At 45.8% G+C, this 20,719-nt stretch overlaps 1 protein-coding gene and 1 pseudogene across 1 annotated transcript; one reads left to right on the top strand and one right to left on the bottom strand.

Moving 5' to 3' along the window:
- The window catches only part of LOC122940390, a 1,294,760-nt pseudogene that overhangs the window by 428,617 nt on the left and 845,424 nt on the right, over nt 1-20,719 (bottom strand).
- On the top strand, nt 4,012-7,293 carry LOC122940446. The gene is made up of 3 exons (XM_044297125.1): nt 4,012-4,407; nt 5,022-5,175; nt 6,736-7,293. Exons 1-3 carry the CDS (start codon nt 4,227-4,229, stop codon nt 7,010-7,012), a joined length of 612 nt encoding a protein of 203 aa, XP_044153060.1. The 5' UTR covers nt 4,012-4,226; the 3' UTR covers nt 7,013-7,293.

Genomic DNA, 20,719 nt, shown 5'->3' with positions numbered 1-20,719 from the left:
GGGAGGTAAAGCGGTGATTAGTGTGACGGGGGATGGGGAGAAGGCGGGAAGGTTGTCCTCAGTGACAGCGGTAAAGCAGGTGATGTGGGAAGAGCAGCGAGTAGTAACGTAGAGAGGCTGAGAGGACGGCGGCTCCGAGCTTCATCTAACGCTGCCGATGGTTTAGAGATAAGAGGCATAGTCCTCAGCTGAGATGAGGGGTGTCAGACGGGGTACGGGGGGCAGAGGGAGGTAAAGGTATGAAATAATTATTTGGGGTTGTGGGACAGAGACGACGTAATAGAAGTAAAGAAGTCCTGCTGTGAGGAGGTGAGAGCGGACATGAAGCTGCTTCTCTGGAGGCCATGAAGTCTTCTTTGGGTGGGATTTCTTCCGGCTTCGTTCTGGACTCTGGAAGCCTCAGCTTTTCTGTTTGGTTTGTGTCGGGGCTGGGGATGGATTTGTTGGGTTCTGCTCTGTGTGAGACGCAGGGGTGAGAGCTTGTGGAGTTCTAGAAGACAGCGGCTGCATCATGGAGAGAAGATGAAGCCAGTTATCCATCCACAGACAGCTGTTTCGGGGTGTTGCCCCTCATCAGCATTGAGTAGGATTCTGGCTAACCGGGAGCAATGCCTTGGGGACTACTCAAACAAAACAATAGCTGATCTTAAGGAGACCAGCTACAGAAAACACTGTGGAGCCTCATTTAAGAGTCTCGACACAGCAATCCAAAGTGCAAAGCTCCCTGGGAAACAGTGATATGCAAAATAACCATGGAGCCCCAGTTATGGGTCTCCACAGTGTTTTCTGTAGCTGGTCTCCCTAAGATCAGCTATTGTTTTGTTTGAGTAGTCTCCAAGGCATTGCTTCCGGTTAGCCAGAATCCTACTCCACACTGATGAGGGGCAACACCCCGAAACAGCTGTCTGTGGATGGATAACTGGCTTAGGTTTTCCCCATCACATCCTTAAAGCTTGTAAAAGAGCGGGATCTTGACATAGGGGCCACTTAATATGGTGGATTTGGTGATCTCTGTAATGGGGACACCCCCTTTGCTCGGTTTTCCTTCCTTTGAAGGATATCTGGCTTTCACTGTGTTGAAGACCCATAACTGGGGCTCCATGGTTATTTTGCATATCACTGTACAAAGTTGGACTGTTTCCCAGTAAAGCGAAGTTTGGTTCGTCATACCATCTGTGTACCTCATTTATTACAACTACAAACCGGTGTGCCACTGTTACAGGCACTGGCGTCACGATCCTTAAAGGGACCTTGCCCCAGGCACTTGAAACACCTGCAACATCCAGGGCACCTCACACACCATCAGGCCTGGTCCCTACATACAGAGTGTGCCCCAGAGGAACTTTGTGTCAGCCTCTCCTTCACTGCCGCATGCCTGCCCAGGGTTCTCCTCCAAACAGTGAGTAACCCTCGATTGCCCATAACCGCGACCTCACTTCGCAATACCCTGCAGGTCTGGCGTGCTGCACATCTTCTGCTTCGCTGCCCGTTGCTGTCTCCACCAGATAGGGCAGGCGCGCGCCTACCAGACGAATCCTTCGGCCATGCTGCCTCTGTGCCCCATCCCATGCTAGCGTTCCATAGGGGAGCGCGCCCGCAGCTTCCTGATTCCAGGGGTGCGTGCTTCCTGCCTCCCAGCATAGCCCCTGGGTAGGGTCACAAGTATAAATAGCAGCTTCCTCTCCTAGGAAGTTACCTGAGCATTGAGAAACTACCAATAATAGCGAATGTGTTCTGTTCTGATCTTCTGTGTTGGACCCAGCCTGTTTGACCATTCTGTTTGCCTGCTGCCTGCATCGAACACCGCACCTGTCTGACCCTGAACCTGTCTGATCCTCTGCACCGCACTCCTACCTGGTACCGGCTTCTGATCTCTGGCTTGTCTCTGACCACGCTTCAGCTTCTGTCTCTGACAATCATCATCATCTGCTACCATTACTCCAGTCCTCTCTGCAGAATACCACTTCTCACCACCGTCTCTGCTATTGGACTCAGTTCACACTAACTGCGGTTCTAACTGCATCTTGACAAGAAGACCCTCAAGCGCATCATCAGAATGGCTGGCAGAATCACTGGTACTCAGTTACCGTCACTGGATGACATCTTCACTGCTCGCTGCAGCAACAGGGCAAAAATTATCTGCGGGGATCCAACTCACCCCGGCCACAGCCTTTTCACTCCCCTACCCTCTGGTAGGCGTCTTAGAGCCCTACATGCCCGCACCACTAGGCTGAAGAACAGCTTTTACCCCAAAACAATCAGTCTCCTCAATGCTCGGAGATTATTGCCCCTTCCTAGGATAGAAACTACCAAAGACTGAAAGTGACTGCTGCATTCATGACCCCATGATGACCTCTTGTCTGCAGTGGTGTCTGAATCAGTGTGTATATATACTCATAAGCACGTCCTACTTTGCTCTTGCTATATATATGCTGTGAACTGTGAATAGTAATACTTTCTAGTGCAAGGTTTTGTTTTTTTTCTAGTGTAATGCTTTAGTTTAAATGCCAGTTCTTGTTCCTCTTTCCATGGCATCTAGGATTGCTCCAAACAACATTTCATTGTATTGTACACTGTATTACATTGTATTGTACAGTGACAATAAAGGCATCTTATCTTTATCTTATTTGAGTGTTGCCTGTTGTCTGACTCGGTGAGTCAGCTGTCAGCCATGTTTACTAATCCTGTAGGTAGTGGTTCAGTTTCTCTCTTGCTGAGTTCTGTCTCCTGGGAGAGTGCCGGGATAGTGGCTGCCATCCATAGGTTGACACAGAGAATCCACAATATCTCTGGTTTGACCAGTGGGTAACCGTACGCTCAGGCCATGGATTCTGCTGACTCATAACCTGACATGGCCAAAGTCCTATGTGAACTGCAACAACAGCGTACCATGAAAAAGCAAGTAACATCTTATCTTCAGCGTGTGACTGCTCATCTGGATTCCTTTTCTGCGACTAATAAACCTCCACAGACTCCTATGGTCTTATCTGCCACTACTCCTGTGACTATTACTGCTCATCCTAATGCTGGTCCACGTTTGTCTCCATCTCCTCACTGCAATGGAAATCCTATGGCCTCTTTCACACGAGCGTCACGAATTTAGTCTGGATGCGTTCAGTGAAAAGCGTGCGATTTTTCATGCGAGTGCTCAGTTTAGTATGCGCATGTGTCGCGTTCTTGTGTTTTTCCTGCGCATGACATACGGATGGCATGCGTTTTTCACGCGTGTGAAAAAAACTGATCCATTCACTACATTCACCTGTAACTGCAAACACATATAAATACCCCCAGCATGCAGTGTTTTGTTGGACAGCTCCATTTTTTTTGTGGAGTGTTTTTTGTGTGGTTGGTGTGTGTGTTTGTTATTGGATTATCCTTTGCAGGATGTCCACTTTCACCCTGTCATCAACCACTATGTGCTCGTTCCATTTATACTTACCAGCCACATTGCCATTAAATAATGTCAAGTAATGTGCTTGGTTTATAAACATATGCTATGAAAGTGTATAATTATAATTTCTTTTTCTTTTGAGATATCTGGCGTCTGGAATTTCTTTTTCGTCTTTACATTTTGATTTTCGAATGGGCACCTCCGCAATTGCTGGCGTGGTACGGGCTACATGTGTCGCCATTTGGTTGACACTGAAGGCTTCAGTGCTGCCACAACCAACCAGGCAGCAGTGGCTTGATATAGCCCATGGCTTCCAGGAGAGGGCTCATATTGGTGCCCTTGACGGGAAGCACATACGGGTTCAGAAGCCACCGAACTCAGGGTCCCAATACTATAATTGTAAGCAGCTTTTGGCCTCATGCAAACGACCGTTGTTTTATTCCGTGTCCATTGTTCCATTTCTTCGTGATTTTCTGCGGACCCATTGACTTTCAGCTAATTCACCATTTGCCGTCCATGATCCGTGGTTCCAGTCCGTCAAAAAAATATGACCTGTCCTATTTATTTCACGGACAACAGTTCACGGACCCATTCAAGTCAATGGGACCGCGAAAAAGCGCGGAAGCACAACAGAAGCCATCCGTCTGGCATCCGCATCCATGTTTTTTCGCGGATCAGTTGCCTGGCAACCTGTGGCTCAGAACTTTTGCCAATTGAAAAAAAAAATTGTACAGGAAGTTCCACCTGCCAGATTTCAAACTGTGGAGATTTCTGGACACATGCCAGAGAGAGTTGGTGCATTTTGCCAGGGAAAGCTTGATTTTTGACTCCCAAAATGCCAAAGTGGGATGTTGAAAGGCTAATAACCTTGGTGCAGGAAAGGCCCGAGCTGTGGGACACACGCACCAATGTGTATCTGGATCGGGTGAAGGAGGAGGTTGCCTCAGAGAAAGTGGCACGGCTTATGAGGTGTGCAGAATGGGAAAAAGCCGACGCCAGGGGTCGTGCAGAATTAGGTAAGTGTCTTGGCTCTGTGTTGTTCTTTATGTTGTTGCTAGTACTTACATCACTACAAATTCATGTCCCTTTTGTGGGCAGGCTTAATTCTGATGTGGTATGGACATGTTTTATGGTTTAAGGCACTTGTTACCTCACAAGCACATGTTTTAATGGCTGTCCCAACCTTACCTCATGCCCACAGTAGTACTGTATACGCAGCATGTTTGTGCAGTATTTTGGTGACGCACGTAAGGGCCTTTTTTACCTCACAAGCACATGTTTTAATGGCTGTCCCAACCTTACCTCATGCCCACAGTAGTACTGTATACGCAGCATGTTTGTGCGGTATTTTGGTGATGCACTGTTTAAATTAATGGCCAAATATATGTGTATTACTTCACATATACTAAACTTTTTATAAAACAAAGGCCTAGCATAAATGTATCTTGTCCTTACTGGATAGATAGAAACATAGGCTAGCCACAGCTGCCCTAATGTACCATGTGCTGTATATTTGGCCCTTGTTTTGTTGTTTATTTGCCCTTTTTTTGATGGGGGGGTTTAACCATAATGTAAAACATGTTTTATGTTATTGTATGCAATGACTGTTTCTTGTTTGCTGCTTTCACAGTTAAAAAAACTAAGACCCGCTGGAACAGTTGCCGCGACCAATTCCGGCGTGAGTGCAACAAAAGGGGCTGGAGTGGTGAGGGCTCATCACGAAAAAGGGCATACATCTATTCCTCCCAGCTTCAATTTCTGAGGCCGGTGATGGACTTGAGGCCGTAAGTTTTTTGATTAAAAATTTAAAGTTAATTTAATCTGTTATATGTGATTGCCCACTGTCAGAATATCAACAAGTGCAAATACATTTGGTGTAAATGTCCTGCATGTTTGCAAGGAGATGATAGTGATGAGCAACTTTGGACCTCTTTAAAATAGGCAACGTCCCGTTGTAGATGACTGTTTATCCCGCTGCCAATCTAATATTGAGCTTCTGCGCGGGCCTTTCAGCACTGCCGGGGTCACATTTATTTTTATTCATTTATGATGCTCTGTTAACCCTTTTACACAATTGAAATTTCTAGTAGAACCCTGGCATAATAATAATCCCATACATTCATGAACTGTTAAGGGGTACCTACCATCATAAATCTATAGAATATGTCACCTCGTCAGTGCTGGTAGGTCATGGCGGAAGTGAAGTTGGGGATTTGCAGCATCAGGAATGCTCCTTTGCAAGGGAGGTAATCCTTTTTTGAAATAAATATCCCTCTTAAAATGGTTAGCGTAGAAACACTGAGTTTTGTAGAAATGTTTAACTCCTAAAATTTTAAGAGTATATTTTTAAAAACAAACAGTTTCAGTTGATTGGGTAGGCGGCATAATCTTCTTGCTTTTTCGTGTTAAATTTAGCAATAGACATTTTTTGTCATAATTGTGTTCTCCACCTGGTGAGTCAAACTATGTCAACAAAGGATTTTAGTCATCTTTTTTTTTTATAAAAAAGTAAGATGACTATGTTGTCTGGCTCATCAAGTTGTTTTTTTAAATACATTGTTTGCAGTTTTTAGAAATAATGCAATTAATGAACACTATCGTCATGTTAAAATGGTTTAAAAATGAAATTAAACAAAGAGAAAAACCAAACACCAACTCCATCAGTGAAGAAGGACTTTTTTTTGTTGTCTGGTGCAAACCTACAGTATCTTAAAAACGCAACAAAATCACAGTCCAAAATAACCTAAATTGCGTGGCCACTCACATGACTTACCACCACTGCACCCGCCATTCTTCTGGCCCCAATCCACCCAACCAGTGTAAATTGTGGAATTTTTTAAATGACAGATTGCGCAAAAAAGCTAAAATTTAAAATTCACTATTGCCTTTTGTGAGATACCACAGGGGTGCTCAACGTGCGTCCTTTCTGCTGTTGCAAACATGCAGCTCACAACATACTCTTGTGTAGGCTGAAAGATGTAGCTTGTCTGGGAATGATGTGAGTAGGACTTTAGCAACAGCTTGATGGGCACAGGCTGAGCTGCCTAGATCTACATTGGTTAGCTCCACGATGTGTCAAGGGCCAGCAGGCTTTGTTTTTTTTTCTACTGGATATTAGCACAGTGTCCAAAACAACAGTCCTAAAATGGTTGGTTGATGCTTGGTGTACTTACTGTTTAATGAAAGTGTAATTTTACTATTAGGCTAGCCTTTGAAATTAATGCTACCTCACCTTATATAATAGACCTACAGCACTATGTTTGAAGATAGGATTTTGTGTGTTTGTTTATTAAATTTGACCTAAACATAAATTTTTGTTTGTATTTTGTTGTATCTATATACAGTACTGTGGACAACCTGGAAGAACCCGAGGACTCGGATGTTGGTGGAGAGGAAACTGCTCCTGTTTTTTCGCCAGAGCCAAGTCCCACACCAACACCAGCTGAAGAGTCCACTCAACCAGCTATGGCAACAACAGTCGTGACAGAAGGGAGTCCTCAGACATCCCCACAGCGCCGGCCAAGGACAAGGAGGAGTGCCCGCCAGCAAACCTCTGGGCTAGTAACTCTGGAAATTATTGATGCCCGGGTCATTGAGTTTCTAGCCCAGAGGAGGAGTTAGGGCCAGGAGGAAGCCTTGCTAAGGGGTCTCGCCCACTTATTGTGTGGTGTTCCCAGAGAAAGGCACAATTTATGTGTAGCCGGGGTGGCTATAGTTTTTGCGCTTTTCTCACAGGAAAATGCTGGCGATGTTCTTACGCAATTGAATAATTTACGGGTACAAAACATGCCCCAACAAACACACCATGTCACCAGCCACCACCCACAACCACCCCATGGCCTACCTACTTATGGGCCGAATCCTTTCCGCTGGCCAACAGTTTCAAATCTGCCAGCAGTAGAGTTGAGCGAACACCTGGATGTTCGGGTTCGAGAAGTTCGGCCGAACATCCCGGAAATGTTCGGGTTCGGGATCCGAACCCGATCCGAACTTCGTCCCGAACCCGAACCCCATTGAAGTCAATGGGGACCCGAACTTTTCGGCACTAAAAAGGCTGTAAAACAGCCCAGGAAAGAGCTAGAGGGCTGCAAAAGGCAGCAACATGTAGGTAAATCCCCTGCAAACAAATGTGGATAGGGAAATGAATTAAAATAAAAATTAAATAAATAAAAATTAACCAAAATCAATTGGAGAGAGGTTCCATAGCAGAGAATCTGGCTTCCCGTCACCCACCACTGGAACAATTCTAGTAAGAAGCAGGGCGGCAATACCAGAGGGTTAGACGGATCGTTAGTGATAGGGATATGTGTCAAACAAGATTAGACGATATGACCAATAAATTTAGAGAGCGAGGCTACCCCCCTGATCTATTGAAAATACAGCGTAATAAAGCTGAGATTACACCACCAGATAGAACTAAGAAAGAAACAAGGATCCCCTTAGTGATTAAATACCATCCCTGGTCCCAGCGCCTTAGGACTATTGTTAATCAACATTGGCACATATTATCTAAGTCCTATCCACGGATAGGAGAGTTCCAGAGGCCACCCATGATATGCTATAAACGGGCAGAAAATATTAGGGATAAAATAGTCCGGGCGGATGTGGGAAGTAATAAAATAGAAAGAGGACAGAGTACTTTATCTACACCTAGACGGGGCACTTTTCCTTGTTTAAACTGTGTCAATTGTTCCAGCGTTATAAAGGGTTCATGTTTCTCCCACCCTCACTCAGGTGAAAATATTCCAATAAGGGGCACGTTCACTTGTGATAGTAGATTTGTGGTTTACATTCTTAAATGTCCATGTGGATTACTATATGTGGGGGAAACCTCAATGAGAATGAAGGACAGACTAAGTAAACACAAATCTACTATCCGTAAACAGAATTTATTACTCCCAATACCCCTTCATTTTTATGATAAAAAACACAACATCTCGCAGTTGAGGTATCAGATTATTGAAGGTGTATCATTACCCCGTCGAGGGGGTGACAGAAATAAATTGTTATTGAAAAGGGAGGCTTACTGGATCCATCGTCTTCAGACAATGGAGCCCAGGGGCCTCAATCGTGAGTACAATGTGTCCTGCTTCCTATAAGGCATTCGGCCTTATGCAATCTGATAAATATATTTCTTTTTTTCTTCAGCGTGATTAATCACTGCAAGAATGGACTATGTGACTGAAAATCTTCGCCAGTATAGAGTGGATATGTTTTTTGCGAATTTTCAATTGCGAATTTTCAGTTGCGAATTTTAGTTGCGAATTTTCAATTGCGAATTTTCAATTTTCAATTGCGAATTTTCAGTTGCGAATTTTCAATTGCGAATTTTTCAATGCGAATTTTTCATTGCGATTATTTGATATGCGAATTTTATTTAATGAGGGAGGCGGAGCTTCTTTGATGATGTCAGTTCCTTTGTGTTTCATTTATGTATAAATAGCTGGAGTGTAAGATGTTTTATGCAGTCTGATGAAAGCACATCTGTGCTGAAACGCGTCACTATGCCATTTTGAATATGTGACTGAATAAATCTACATTGTGATCTACATCAGCGAAGTGCCGGTCCTTTCCTTTGAAACCACCACTGGAACAGTCCATTCTCAGATATTTAGGCCCCGGCACCCAGGCAGAGGAGAGAGGTCCCGTAACAGAGAATCTGTCTTCATGTCAGCAGAGAATTAGTCTGCATGTCATAGCAGAGAATGAGGCTTCACGTCAGCCACCACTGTAACAGTCCATTGTCATATATTTAGGCCCAGCACCCAGGCAGAGGAGGGAGGTCCCGTAACAGAGAATCTGTCTTCATGTCAGCAGAGAATTAGTCTGCATGTCATAGCAGAGAATGAGGCTTCACGTCAGCCACCACTGCAACAGTCCATTGGCATATATTTAGGCCCAGCACCCAGGCAGAGGAGAGAGGTCCCGTAACAGAGAATCTGGCTTCATGTCAGCAGAGAATCAGTCTGCATGTCATAGCAGAGAATGAGGCTTCACGTCAGCCACCACTGCAACAGTCCATTGGCATATATTTAGGCCCAGCACACACACAGGCAGAGGAGAGAGGTCCCGTAACAGAGGATCTGGCTTCATGTCAGCAGAGAATCAGTCTGCATGTCATAGCAGAGAATCAGGCTTCACGTCAGCCACCACTGCAACAGTCCATTGTCATAAATTTAGGCCCAGCACCCAGGCAGAGGAGAGAGGTCCCGTAACAGACAATCTGGCTTCATGTCAGCAGAGAATTAGTCTGCATGTCATAGCAGAGAATGAGGCTTCACGTCAGCCACCACTGCAACAGTCCATTGGCATATATTTAGGCCTAGCACACAGGCAGAGGAGAGAGGTCCCGTAACAGACAATCTGGCTTCATGTCAGCAGAGAATCAGTCTGCATGTCATAGCAGAGAATGAGGCTTCACGTCAGCCACCAGTGCAACAGTCCATTGGCATATATTTAGGCCTAGCACACAGGCAGAGCAGAGAGGTCCCGTAACAGACAATCTGGCTTCATGACAGCAGAGAATCAGTCTGCATGTCATAGCAGAGAATGAGGCTTCACGTCACCCACCACTGCAACAGTCCATTGGCATATATTTAGGCCTAGCACACAGGCAGAGGAGAGGTTCATTCAACTTTGGGTAGCCTCGCAATATAATGGTAAAATGAAAATAAAAATAGGATTGAATGAGGAAGTGCCCTGGAGTCCAATAATATATGGTTATGGGGAGGTAGTTAATGTCTAATCTGGACAAGGGACGGACAGGTCCTGTGGGATCCATGCCTGGTTCATTTTTATGAACGTCAGCTTGTCCACATTGGCTGTAGACAGGCGGCTGCGTTTGTCTGTAATGACGCCCCCTGCCGTGCTGAATACACGTTCAGACAAAACGCTGGCTGCCGGGCAGGCCAGCACCTCCAAGGCATAAAAGGCTAGCTCTGGCCACGTGGACAATTTAGAGACCCAGAAGTTGAATGGGGCCGAACCATCAGTCAGTACGTGGAGGGGTGTGCACACGTACTGTTCCACCATGTTAGTGAAATGTTGCCTCCTGCTAACACGTTGCGTATCAGGTGGTGGTGCAGTTAGCTGTGGCGTGTTGACAAAAGTTTTCCACATCTCTGCCATGCTAACCCTGCCCTCAGAGGAGCTGGCCGTGACACAGCTGCCTTGGCGACCTCTTGCTCCTCCTCTGCCTTGGCCTTGGGCTTCCACTTGTTCCCCTGTGACATTTGGGAATGCTCTCAGTAGCGCGTCTACCAACGTGCGCTTGTACTCGCGCATCTTCCTATCACGCTCCAGTGCAGGAAGTAAGGTGGGCACATTGTCTTTGTAGCGTGGATCCAGCAGGGTGGCAACCCAGTAGTCCGCACAGGTTAAAATGTGGGCAACTCTGCTGTCGTTGCGCAGGCACTGCAGCATGTAGTCGCTCATGTGTGCCAGGCTGCCCAGGGGTAAGGACAAGCTGTCCTCTGTGGGAGGCGTATCGTCATCGTCCTGCCTTTCCCCCCAGCCACGCACCAGTGATGGACCCGAGCTGCGTTGGGTGCCACCCCGCTGTGACCATGCTTCATCCTCATCCTCCTCCACCTCCTCCTCATCCTCGTCCTCCTCGTCCTCCAGTAGTGGGCCCTGGCTGGCCACATTTGTACCTGGCCTCTGCTGTTGCCAAAAACCTCCCTCTGAGTCACTTCGAAGAGACTGGCCTGAAAGTGCTAAAAATGACCCCTCTTCCTCCTCCTCCTCCTCCTCCTCCTCCTGGGCCACCTCCTCTTCCATCATCGCCCTAAGTGTTTTCTCAAGGAGACATAGAAGTGGTATTGTAACGCTGATAACGGCGTCATCGCCACTGGCCATGTTGGTGGAGTACTCGAAACAGCGCAACAGGGCACACAGGTCTCGCATGGAGGCCCAGTCATTGGTGGTGAAGTGGTGCTGTTCTGTAGTGCGACTGACCCGTGCGTGCTGCAGCTGAAACTCCACTATGGCCTGCTGCTGCTCGCACAGTCTGTCCAGCATGTGCAAGGTGGAGTTCCACGTGGTGGGCACGTCGCATATGAGGCGGTGAGCGGGAAGGCCGAAGTTACGCTGTAGCGCAGACAGGCGAGCAGCAGCAGGATGTGAACGCCGGAAGCGCGAACAGACGGCCCGCACTTTATGCAGCAGCTCTGACATGTCGGGGTAGTTGTGAATGAACTTCTGCACCACCAAATTCAGCACATGCGCCAAGCAAGGGATGTGCGTCAAATTGGCTAGTCCCAGAGCTGCAACGAGATTTCGCCCATTATCACACACCACCAGGCCGGGCTTGAGGCTCACCGGCAGCAACCACTCGTCGGTCTGTTGTTCAATACCCCGCCACAACTCCTGTGCGGTGTGGGGCCTGTCCCCCAAACATATGAGTTTCAGAATGGCCTGCTGACGTTTACCCCGGGCTGTGCTGAAGTTGGTGGTGAAGGTGTGTGGCTGACTGGATGAGCAGGTGGAAGAAGAGGAGGAGGAAGCCGAGAAGGAGGAGGTGGCAACAGGAGGCAAAGAATGTTGCCCTGCGATCCTTGGCGGCGGAAGGACGTGCGCCAAACAGCTCTCCGCCTGGGGCCCAGCTGCCACTACATTTACCCAGTGTACAGTTAGGGAGATATAGCGTCCCTGGCCGTGCTTACTGGTCCACGTATCTGTGGTTAGGTGGACCTTGCTACAGATGGCGTTGCGCAGTGCACACTTGATTTTATGGGATACTTGGTTGTGCAGGGAAGGCACGGCTCTCTTGGAGAAGTAGTGCCGGCTGGGAACAACATACTGTGGGACAGCAAGCGACATGAGCTGTTTGAAGCTGTCTGTGTCCACCAGCCTAAATGACAGCATTTCATAGGCCAGTAGTTTAGAAATGCTGGCATTCAGGGCCAGGGATCGAGGGTGGCTAGGTGGGAATTTACGCTTTCTATCAAATGTTTGTGAGATGGAGAGCTGAACGCTGGCGTGTGACATGGTTGAGACGCTTGGTGACGGAGGTGGTGGTGGTGGTGTTGGTGGTACATCCCCTGTTTGCTGGGCGGCAGGTGCCAACGTTCCTCCAGAGGCGGAGGAAGAGGCCGAGGCGGCAGCAGCAGAATAGGCCGAGGCGGCAGCAGCAGAAGAGGTAGCAGGGGGAGCCTGAGTGACTTCCTTGGTTTTAAGGTGTTTACTCCACTGCAGTTCATGCTTTGCATGCAGGTGCCTGGTCATGCAGGTTGTGCTCAGGTTCAGAACGTTAATGCCTCGCTTCAGGCTCTGATGGCACAGCGTGCAAACCACTCGGGTCTTGTCGTCAGCACATTGTTTGAAGAAGTGCCATGCCAGGGAACTCCTTGAAGCTGCCTTTGGGGTGCTCGGTCCCAGATGGCGGCGGTCAGTAGCAGGCGGAGTCTCTTGGCGGCGGGTGTTCTGCTTTTGCCCACTGCTCCCTCTTTTGCTACGCTGTTGGCTCGGTCTCACCACTGCCTCTTCCTCCGAACTGTGAAAGTCAGTGGCACGACCTTCATTCCATGTGGGGTCTAGGACCTCATCGTCCCCTGCATCGTCTTCCACCCAGTCTTGATCCCTGACCTCCTGTTCAGTCTGCACACTGCAGAAAGACGCAGCAGTTGGCACCTGTGTTTCGTCATCATCAGAGACATGCTGAGGTGGTATTCCCATGTCCTCATCATCAGGAAACATAAGTGGTTGTGCGTCAGTGCATTCTATGTCTTTCACCGCTGGGGAAGGGCTAGGTGGATGCCCTTGGGAAACCCTGCCAGCGGAGTCTTCAAACAGCATAAGAGACTGCTGCATAACTTGAGGCTGAGACAGTTTCCCTGGTATGCATGGGGGTGATGTGACAGACTGATGGGGTTGGTTTTCAGGCGCCATCTGTGCGCTTTCTGCAGAAGACTGGGTGGGAGATAATGTGAACGTGCTGGATCCACTGTCGGCCACCCAATTGACTAATGCCTGTACCTGCTCAGGCCTTACCATCCTTAGAACGGCATTGGGCCCCACCATATATCGCTGTAAATTCTGGCGGCTACTGGGACCTGAGGTAGTTGGTACACTAGGACGTGTGGATGTGGCAGAACGGCCACGTCCTCTCCCAGCACCAGAGGGTCCACTAACACCACCACGACCATGTCCACGTCCGCGTCCCTTACAAGATGTTTTTCTCATTGTTATGGTTCACCACAACAACAAATATATTATTTGGCCCAATGTATTGTATTCAAATTCAGCGGGATATAAATTTGAGGCCTAGTATTTAGGCGCTGGGTGACCGGTATGGATTTAGTGACAGAATTAGACTTGGAAATGCACAGAAGCGTGTGTGTGTGAAGTTATTCTGAATGACCCAATGTGCACCTTGAATATTATATACCCTTTTAGGGATAGATTTCAAATAGCTCTGATATAGCAGAAACCACTAAATTATGAAATTGCTAAATTGGGAATTGTATTTCAACCCAGAACAAGAAATGTGCTTGAACGGACACTAAATAACTCGCCCAGCTACAGCACTAACGAGAGATTTAGCAGGATATAAATTTGAGGCCTAGTATTTAGGCGCTGGGTGACAGGTATGGGTTTAGTGACAGAATTAGACTTGGAAATACACAGTAGCGGGTGTGTGTGAAGTTATTCTGAATGACCCAATGTGCACCTTGAATATTATATACCCTTTTAGGGATAGATTTCAAATAGCTCTGATATAGCAGAAACCACTAAATTATGAAATTGCTAAATTGGGAATTGTATTTCAACCCAGAACAAGAAATGTGCTTGAACGGACACTAAATAACTCGCCCAGCTACAGCACTAACGAGAGAATTAGCTGGATATAAATTTGAGGCCTAGTATTTAGGCGCTGGGTGACAGGTATGGGTTTAGTGACAGAATTAGACTTGGAAATGCACAGTAGCGGGTGTGTGAAGTTATTCTGAATGTCCCTATGTGCACCTTCAATATGATCTACCCTTTTAGGGATAGATTTCAAATAGCTCTGATATAGCAGAAACCACTAAGTTATGAAATTGCTAAATTGGGAATTGTATTTCAACCCAGAACAAGAAATGTGCTTGAACGGACACTAAATAACTCGCCCAGCTACAGCACTAAGGACAGATTTAGCTGGATATAAATTTGAGGCCTAGTATTTAGGCGCTGGGTGACAGGTATGGGTTTAGTGACAGAATTAGACTTGGAAATGCACAGTAGCGGGTGTGTGAAGTTATTCTGAATGACCCTATGTGCACCTTGAATATTATATACCCTTTTAGGGATAGATTTCAAATAGCTCTGATACAGCAGAAACCACTAAATTTTTAAATTGCTAAATTGGGAATTGTATTTCAACCCAGAACAAAAAATGTGCTTTGACGGACACTAAATAACTTTCCCAGCCACAACAGGACAGCGGTAACGAGAGATTTAGCGGGATATAAATTTGAGGCCTAGTATTTAGGCGCTGGGTGACCGGTATGGATTTAGTGACAGAATTAGACTGGGATATGGCCAAAAAATAACCACACTATTGCTGGTTAAATGCACTTGGTGATGGGCGCAGCTTGCCCCTGATGTAGTATATGGCCAAAAAATGAACAGACTATTGCTGGTTAAATGCACTTGGTGTCACAGCTTGACCAACCACACTACTGAGGGTTAAATGCACTTGGTGACGGGCGCAGCTTGCCCCTGATTTAGTATATGGCCAAAAAATGAACAGACTATTGCTGGTTAAATGCACTTGGTGTGATAGCTTGACCAACCACACTACTGAGGGTTAAATGCACTTGGTGTGACAGCTTCACCCTGATGTAGGCTTTAGCCAAAAAACAACCACACCATTGAGGGTTAAATGCACTTGGTCGCAGCTTGTGCTGGCGCACCACAAGACACAAAATGGCCGCCGATCACCCCAGAAAAATGTGACTGACAAACGGTCTGGGCAGCCTAAAAACAGTGAGCAATTGAGGATCAGCAGCTCAATGATCCACAGCTGCAGATCGATCAGTTAATCAAGTCCTTTGGAGGAGTTAATCTGCCTAATCTCGCCCTACTGTCGCAGCCGCAACCTCTCCCTACGCTAATCAGAGCAGAGTGACGGGCGGCGCTATGTGACTCCAGCTTAAATAGAGGCTGGGTCACATGGTGCTCTGGCCAATCACAGCCATGCCAATAGTAGGCATGGCTGTGATGGCCTCTTGGGGCAAGTAGTATGACGCTTGTTGATTGGCTGCTTTGCAGCCTTTCAAAAAGCGCCAAGAAAGCGTCACAAAAGCGCGAAGAAAGCGACGAACACCGAACCCGAACCCGGACTTTTACGAAAATGTCCGGGTTCGGGTCCGTGTCACGGACACCCCAAAATTCGGTACGAACCCGAACTATACAGTTCGAGTTCGCTCATCCCTAGCCAGCAGCACATCCATCTTCTGTTGGCCCTTTGCCATTAGAGTCCCAACGACCTCAGCCACAACGGGCCGTGTCCTTTTCAAACCCTGGCCCGTTCAGTCTGGATTTGTTTGATTTATAATTAAGTGTATTGATCATTAATAACAAATTATGTGCAATAGTTTAATTCATGATTATATTGTGTTTTTTTTGGGGGGGGCTTTGTTTCCACTAAAATTGACGTATTCAAAAAACAATTTGTCTGTGTTAATTTGTCAAATAAATGTATATTAGGTCAACCAAAAAATGCATAACAATAAACAGCCCTCGACACAGCAATGAACCTTTTTGGTTGAGAAGAATAAATAAAATGTATATAGTAAACACTAATGGGGGCCAATACAAAGATATGTTTGGACCTGGATCAATATAACATAATTTTATTTGTTTTTGTAATAAAAATATAATAATAAAAAAATATATAGTATAAATAACAGACTGGTTTTTACATTATCCACCTTCAACTTTGTTTGGGATATTTATGTTTGAAACAAACAATATGATGTTGTAAGGATCCGTGTGAAAGCCAACATTTTCAATTTGGGATGTTCTCGCTTTGGAGACACATTCTAAATTTTTTAATTTGTTTGATCTCATAAACACACACACACCATAATCAAAGTATTAACATTTTATTTATAAACATATCATCATTGCAAAAATATTCTGTACTTGAGGTATTAGAAGAATTTTGGAACCATAATCCAAAAATAAAAAAATATGTTTATCAAAGTGTACTTCCAAAAACATATTTATTCATTACATTTTTCTTAAAAGAAAATTTTGGTCCCAAAATCCTCAGCCCGCAAGCCCACGTCAAGGGTCCTCATTCTCTTGCGAGTCCCTACACTCAACTGCAACATAAATTCATTTAGCTATCTGACAAAAAAAAACAAAAAACTAGCGAGCACAGAAGAAATTAAACACTGGCACGAATAGCGTCCATCTGCCATGGCAAGGACCCCTCTGGGCTGGAAAAATAGTCTGCATAGAGTTCACAAACTGCAATGCCTACAGTCCCTGGTCGTCTATGCAGGGTCCTATCCAATCCCAAAACTGTTGACGACGGAAATTCATCCATGTCAACAGAAGATGAAGCCTCGTGAATCCTGGTGAAGTTGTGTAGAACAACACAAGCTTGAATCACTAGGGTAGCATTCGCCGGATGCATCTGTATGGATGACAGAAACACCCTCCATTTGCTAGAGAGTATTCCAAAAGCGCACTCAACATACCGACGTGCACGAGTCAACCGATAGTTGAAAATACACCTCCTGACATCCAAACCACGCTTTGGGAAGGGCCGCATAACATGGTTAGTCAATGCAAACCCTTCATCCGCCACGATGACAAATGGAGTAGGCGGACCTGCATATCCGGGCAGTCTTCTGGACTCGGGCAGGGCAAGCTGGTTGGCACGAAGCCGCTCACCCATTCTAGAAGCACTAAAGATGCGAGCATCAGCAGTGCTTCCATAAGACCCGATATCAACCATTATAAACCGGTAGTTACTGTCAGCAACAGCCATCAGCACTACTGAAAAATATTGTTTATAATTGAAGAAACGGGTCCCTAAGTGTGGCGGCTTCTTCACACGGATGTGCTTGACATCCATTGCCCTAATGCAGTTTGGAAACTGGGCCGAAATATTGAAACCCTCAGCAATCCGAACCCAATCATCCACCTTCGGCTGTGGCATCACCGTCTCTCGGAGTTGCTGCCAGATGAGCTGGCAAGTGTGACGCACAATCTGAGAAATCGTTGAGGTTTCCAAAAGAAACTCAAAATGCAGGGATGCAAAAGAGTTCCCAGTTGCAAGGAATCTGTAGAAAATAAAAAAAGTAAACACCTTCAAAAAGTGAACATACAATACATGTTTCATCGAATGCTTTTAAAAACACGTGTTTGTAAAATGTCTATTCATAAATAACAACCTACACAATAGCATTTTTTGGGTTGGCTAAAAACACTAGTAGCAATTGGGGTGTGGGCACTACTTCCACAAGCTATGTTACCCCAACTGTGATAACGCCATTCCCAAGCAGAAAGTATGGCCAAATGAAGGAAGAATTTAAACAGTCTGCAGGATGATAAAGTTAAGCAAATCCAAAAGGAAATACGGTTAAAAATACACGACTACCTTTGCACTTGGCATCTTAGGTATCTGGGATTTATTACATGAAAAATTCAAACATCACTGCTGCATACATATTATGGGATAAGAAAGGTAACGCAAAAAAAACATTAGCACATGTGTAAGACCAGGCTAATTTGCTGACATGGTTATCATGTCCGAAGCAGTGCACATTACTATTTCAAGTATAAAAGTACTATACTGCTTACCTCAACGTGACGATGAGCCTTTCCTCAGGAGAAATGCTGCGCCTCATATTGGTGTCCATAAAGGTAAGGACAGTACGTAGAGACGACAGCAAACTATCAAAAGTAGACACTGACATCCGACAGAACGCAAAGAACTTCTCTGGATGCTGGCGAAGATCTTGGTAGAGGGTATGAAAGTGTCCTTTCCGGTAACGTTGGGAAACCATGGGATGCACCCAAAATCGCTGCCTTTTAATCAGTTCCTCGTCCAACAAAAGGGTGCGCTGTCCCCATCGACGAGAAATAAGCCAGTGTAGTATGACCTCTTCCTCAGAATCATCTGCCATGGTGAACCCAAGCCACAAACTGAGAAGCAAAGATCAGCAATGCCAACAACACTCTGTACCCTGTGAAGACTACAGAAAATGGCCGCAAAGCACTCAGGTGAATTGCATTATATACCTGTATCCTGGGTGGGGATATGTAAATGACATTTTTTTTCCTTCCTTTAAAAAATGCGGATCGCTGATAGCGGTCCGCGAAAGAAAACGGAACACACGCGGAAACACAACGGAAACAAAAACGGATCACGGAACAACGGAACCCTATTTTGCGGAACGGAACACAACAACGGTCATGTGCATGAGGCTTTTCTCTGTAGTTTTGTTGGCCTTGGCTGACACAAACTACAGGTTTATAATTGTAGATATTGGGTCCTATGGAAGTTCTGCAGATACTCGCATCTTCAGGGCTTCCAGAATGGGTCGCTAGCTTCAGTCCAACCAACTGGACGTACCACAGCCAGCAAACCTTCCTGGCTCTACTGGGCCACCAGCGCCTTATGTGGTTGTAGTGGACGAGGGATTTGCCCTTTCTAGACACCTGATACGTCCTTTTCCTCGACACGGTTTGGATGCCAAGAGGCGCAATTTTAATTATCTGTTAAGTAGAGCCAGAAGGTTTGTGGAGTGCACATTTGGTATTTTTTTTTTTAAATGGCGGGTTTTCCAGTCGGCAATACAGCTGGCACCACAAAATGTCAATGTGGTCATCAAGGCGTGTGTAGTGCTGCATAACTACATACGCACCTATAAGGCCACACCTGATGAAGACGCCCAAGTCTACAGTACACCATCAGAAAGAGACACTTTACTACTTGGACGATCTGGATCTGCTGGACTGAGAGTGCGGGAATTATTTTCAGGTTATTTTATGTCCCCTGTCGGTTCTTTTCCTTTTCAGCAGTAGTCCTCTATTACAGCAGTAGTCCCTCTTACATATTTTGCTTACACATAGTTTATTCAACACAGTATGTGAAATATGTACTAATACCGCATTTATATATATCGGAAATTTGTTTACCAAAGGAATGCATGTTTTTAATTTCCAAAATTTGTAAAGTATAATAAGTGGGTCTTACTCTCATTAGTAACAAAATATGAGTATATGTGTAATAGCAAATAAAATCCATGTGAAAAGTTGTTTATATTGTGTACTTTGAGTACATTTTGGTATGTCTTAGGCTACTTTCACACTAGCGTTCGGGTGTCCGCTTGTGAGTTCCGTTTAAAGGGGCTCACAAGTGGACCCGAACGCATCCGTACTGCCCTAATGCATTCTGAGTGGATGCGGATCCGCTCAGAATGCATCAGTCTGGCAGCGTTCAGCCTCCGCTCCGCTCAGCAGGCGGACACCTGAATGCTGCTTGTAGCGTTCGGGTGTCCGCCTGGCCGTGCGGAGGCGTGCGGATCCGTCCAGACTTACAATGTAAGTCAATGGGGACGGATCCGTTTGAAGATGACACACTATGGCTCAATCTTCAAACGGATCCGTCCCCCATTGACTTTACATTTAAAGTCTGGACGGATCCGTCTGAGGCTACTTTCACACTTAGAAATTTTTTAACATTATAATGCAGACGGATCCGTTCTGAACGGAGCCACCGTCTGCATTATATGAGCGGATCCGTCTCAGACGGATCCGCTCTGAACGCAAGTGTGAAAGTAGCCTAACATGTTATGTATATATGTGTAATAAAGCATGATGTCCATAAATCTGTTTTCTAAACATTTTAATCTATGACCTGAAAATCCAATACATTAATGTGTGTTTACTGATTGTGAATAAAAATGTTTACATTTATGGCTCTTTTGTGGCTAATGATGTTTTACACAAAGCATAAATCTATGTTGTATTGTGTGTGTTGCTGCAACATAAACACAAATGTGAGCAATTATAAACTTGAAAAATAAAAGTGTTTTATTGCACACTATATTCAAATATACTGTGGGTTTTAAAAATAAAATACTCAGTAAACAAAAAAATTATAAATTAACATAACGCCTTGATGGCGAGGAGGGTCCCTGATAGGGAGGTCCAGAGAATTGTTGCTGGGAAGGGGGCCCAGAGTATTGGCTAGGCCCAGGTTGACTGGACGATGGGCCCTGATAAGGAGATCCAGTGAATTGTTGCTGGGAAGGGGGCCCAGAGTATTGGCTTGGCCCAGGTTGACTGGACGATGGGCCCTGCTGACCATAGCTGGGTTCCCCC

Source organism: Bufo gargarizans, chromosome 6 (assembly GCF_014858855.1).
Source record: "Bufo gargarizans isolate SCDJY-AF-19 chromosome 6, ASM1485885v1, whole genome shotgun sequence".
Classification (NCBI taxonomy): domain Eukaryota; kingdom Metazoa; phylum Chordata; class Amphibia; order Anura; family Bufonidae; genus Bufo; species Bufo gargarizans.
This window is presented reverse-complemented; position numbering and strand designations above follow the sequence as displayed.

Excerpts from the sequence above, each read along its gene's own strand:
- LOC122940446 (XM_044297125.1), top strand. The coding sequence starts at position 4,227 with ATGCCAAAGTGGGATGTTGAAAGGCTAATAACCTTGGTGCAGGAAAGG. Across the intron at positions 4,408-5,021 it reads CAGGGGTCGTGCAGAATTAG|TTAAAAAAACTAAGACCCGC; the intron begins GTAAGTGTCTTG and ends CTGCTTTCACAG. Across the intron at positions 5,176-6,735 it reads CCGGTGATGGACTTGAGGCC|TACTGTGGACAACCTGGAAG; the intron begins GTAAGTTTTTTG and ends ATCTATATACAG.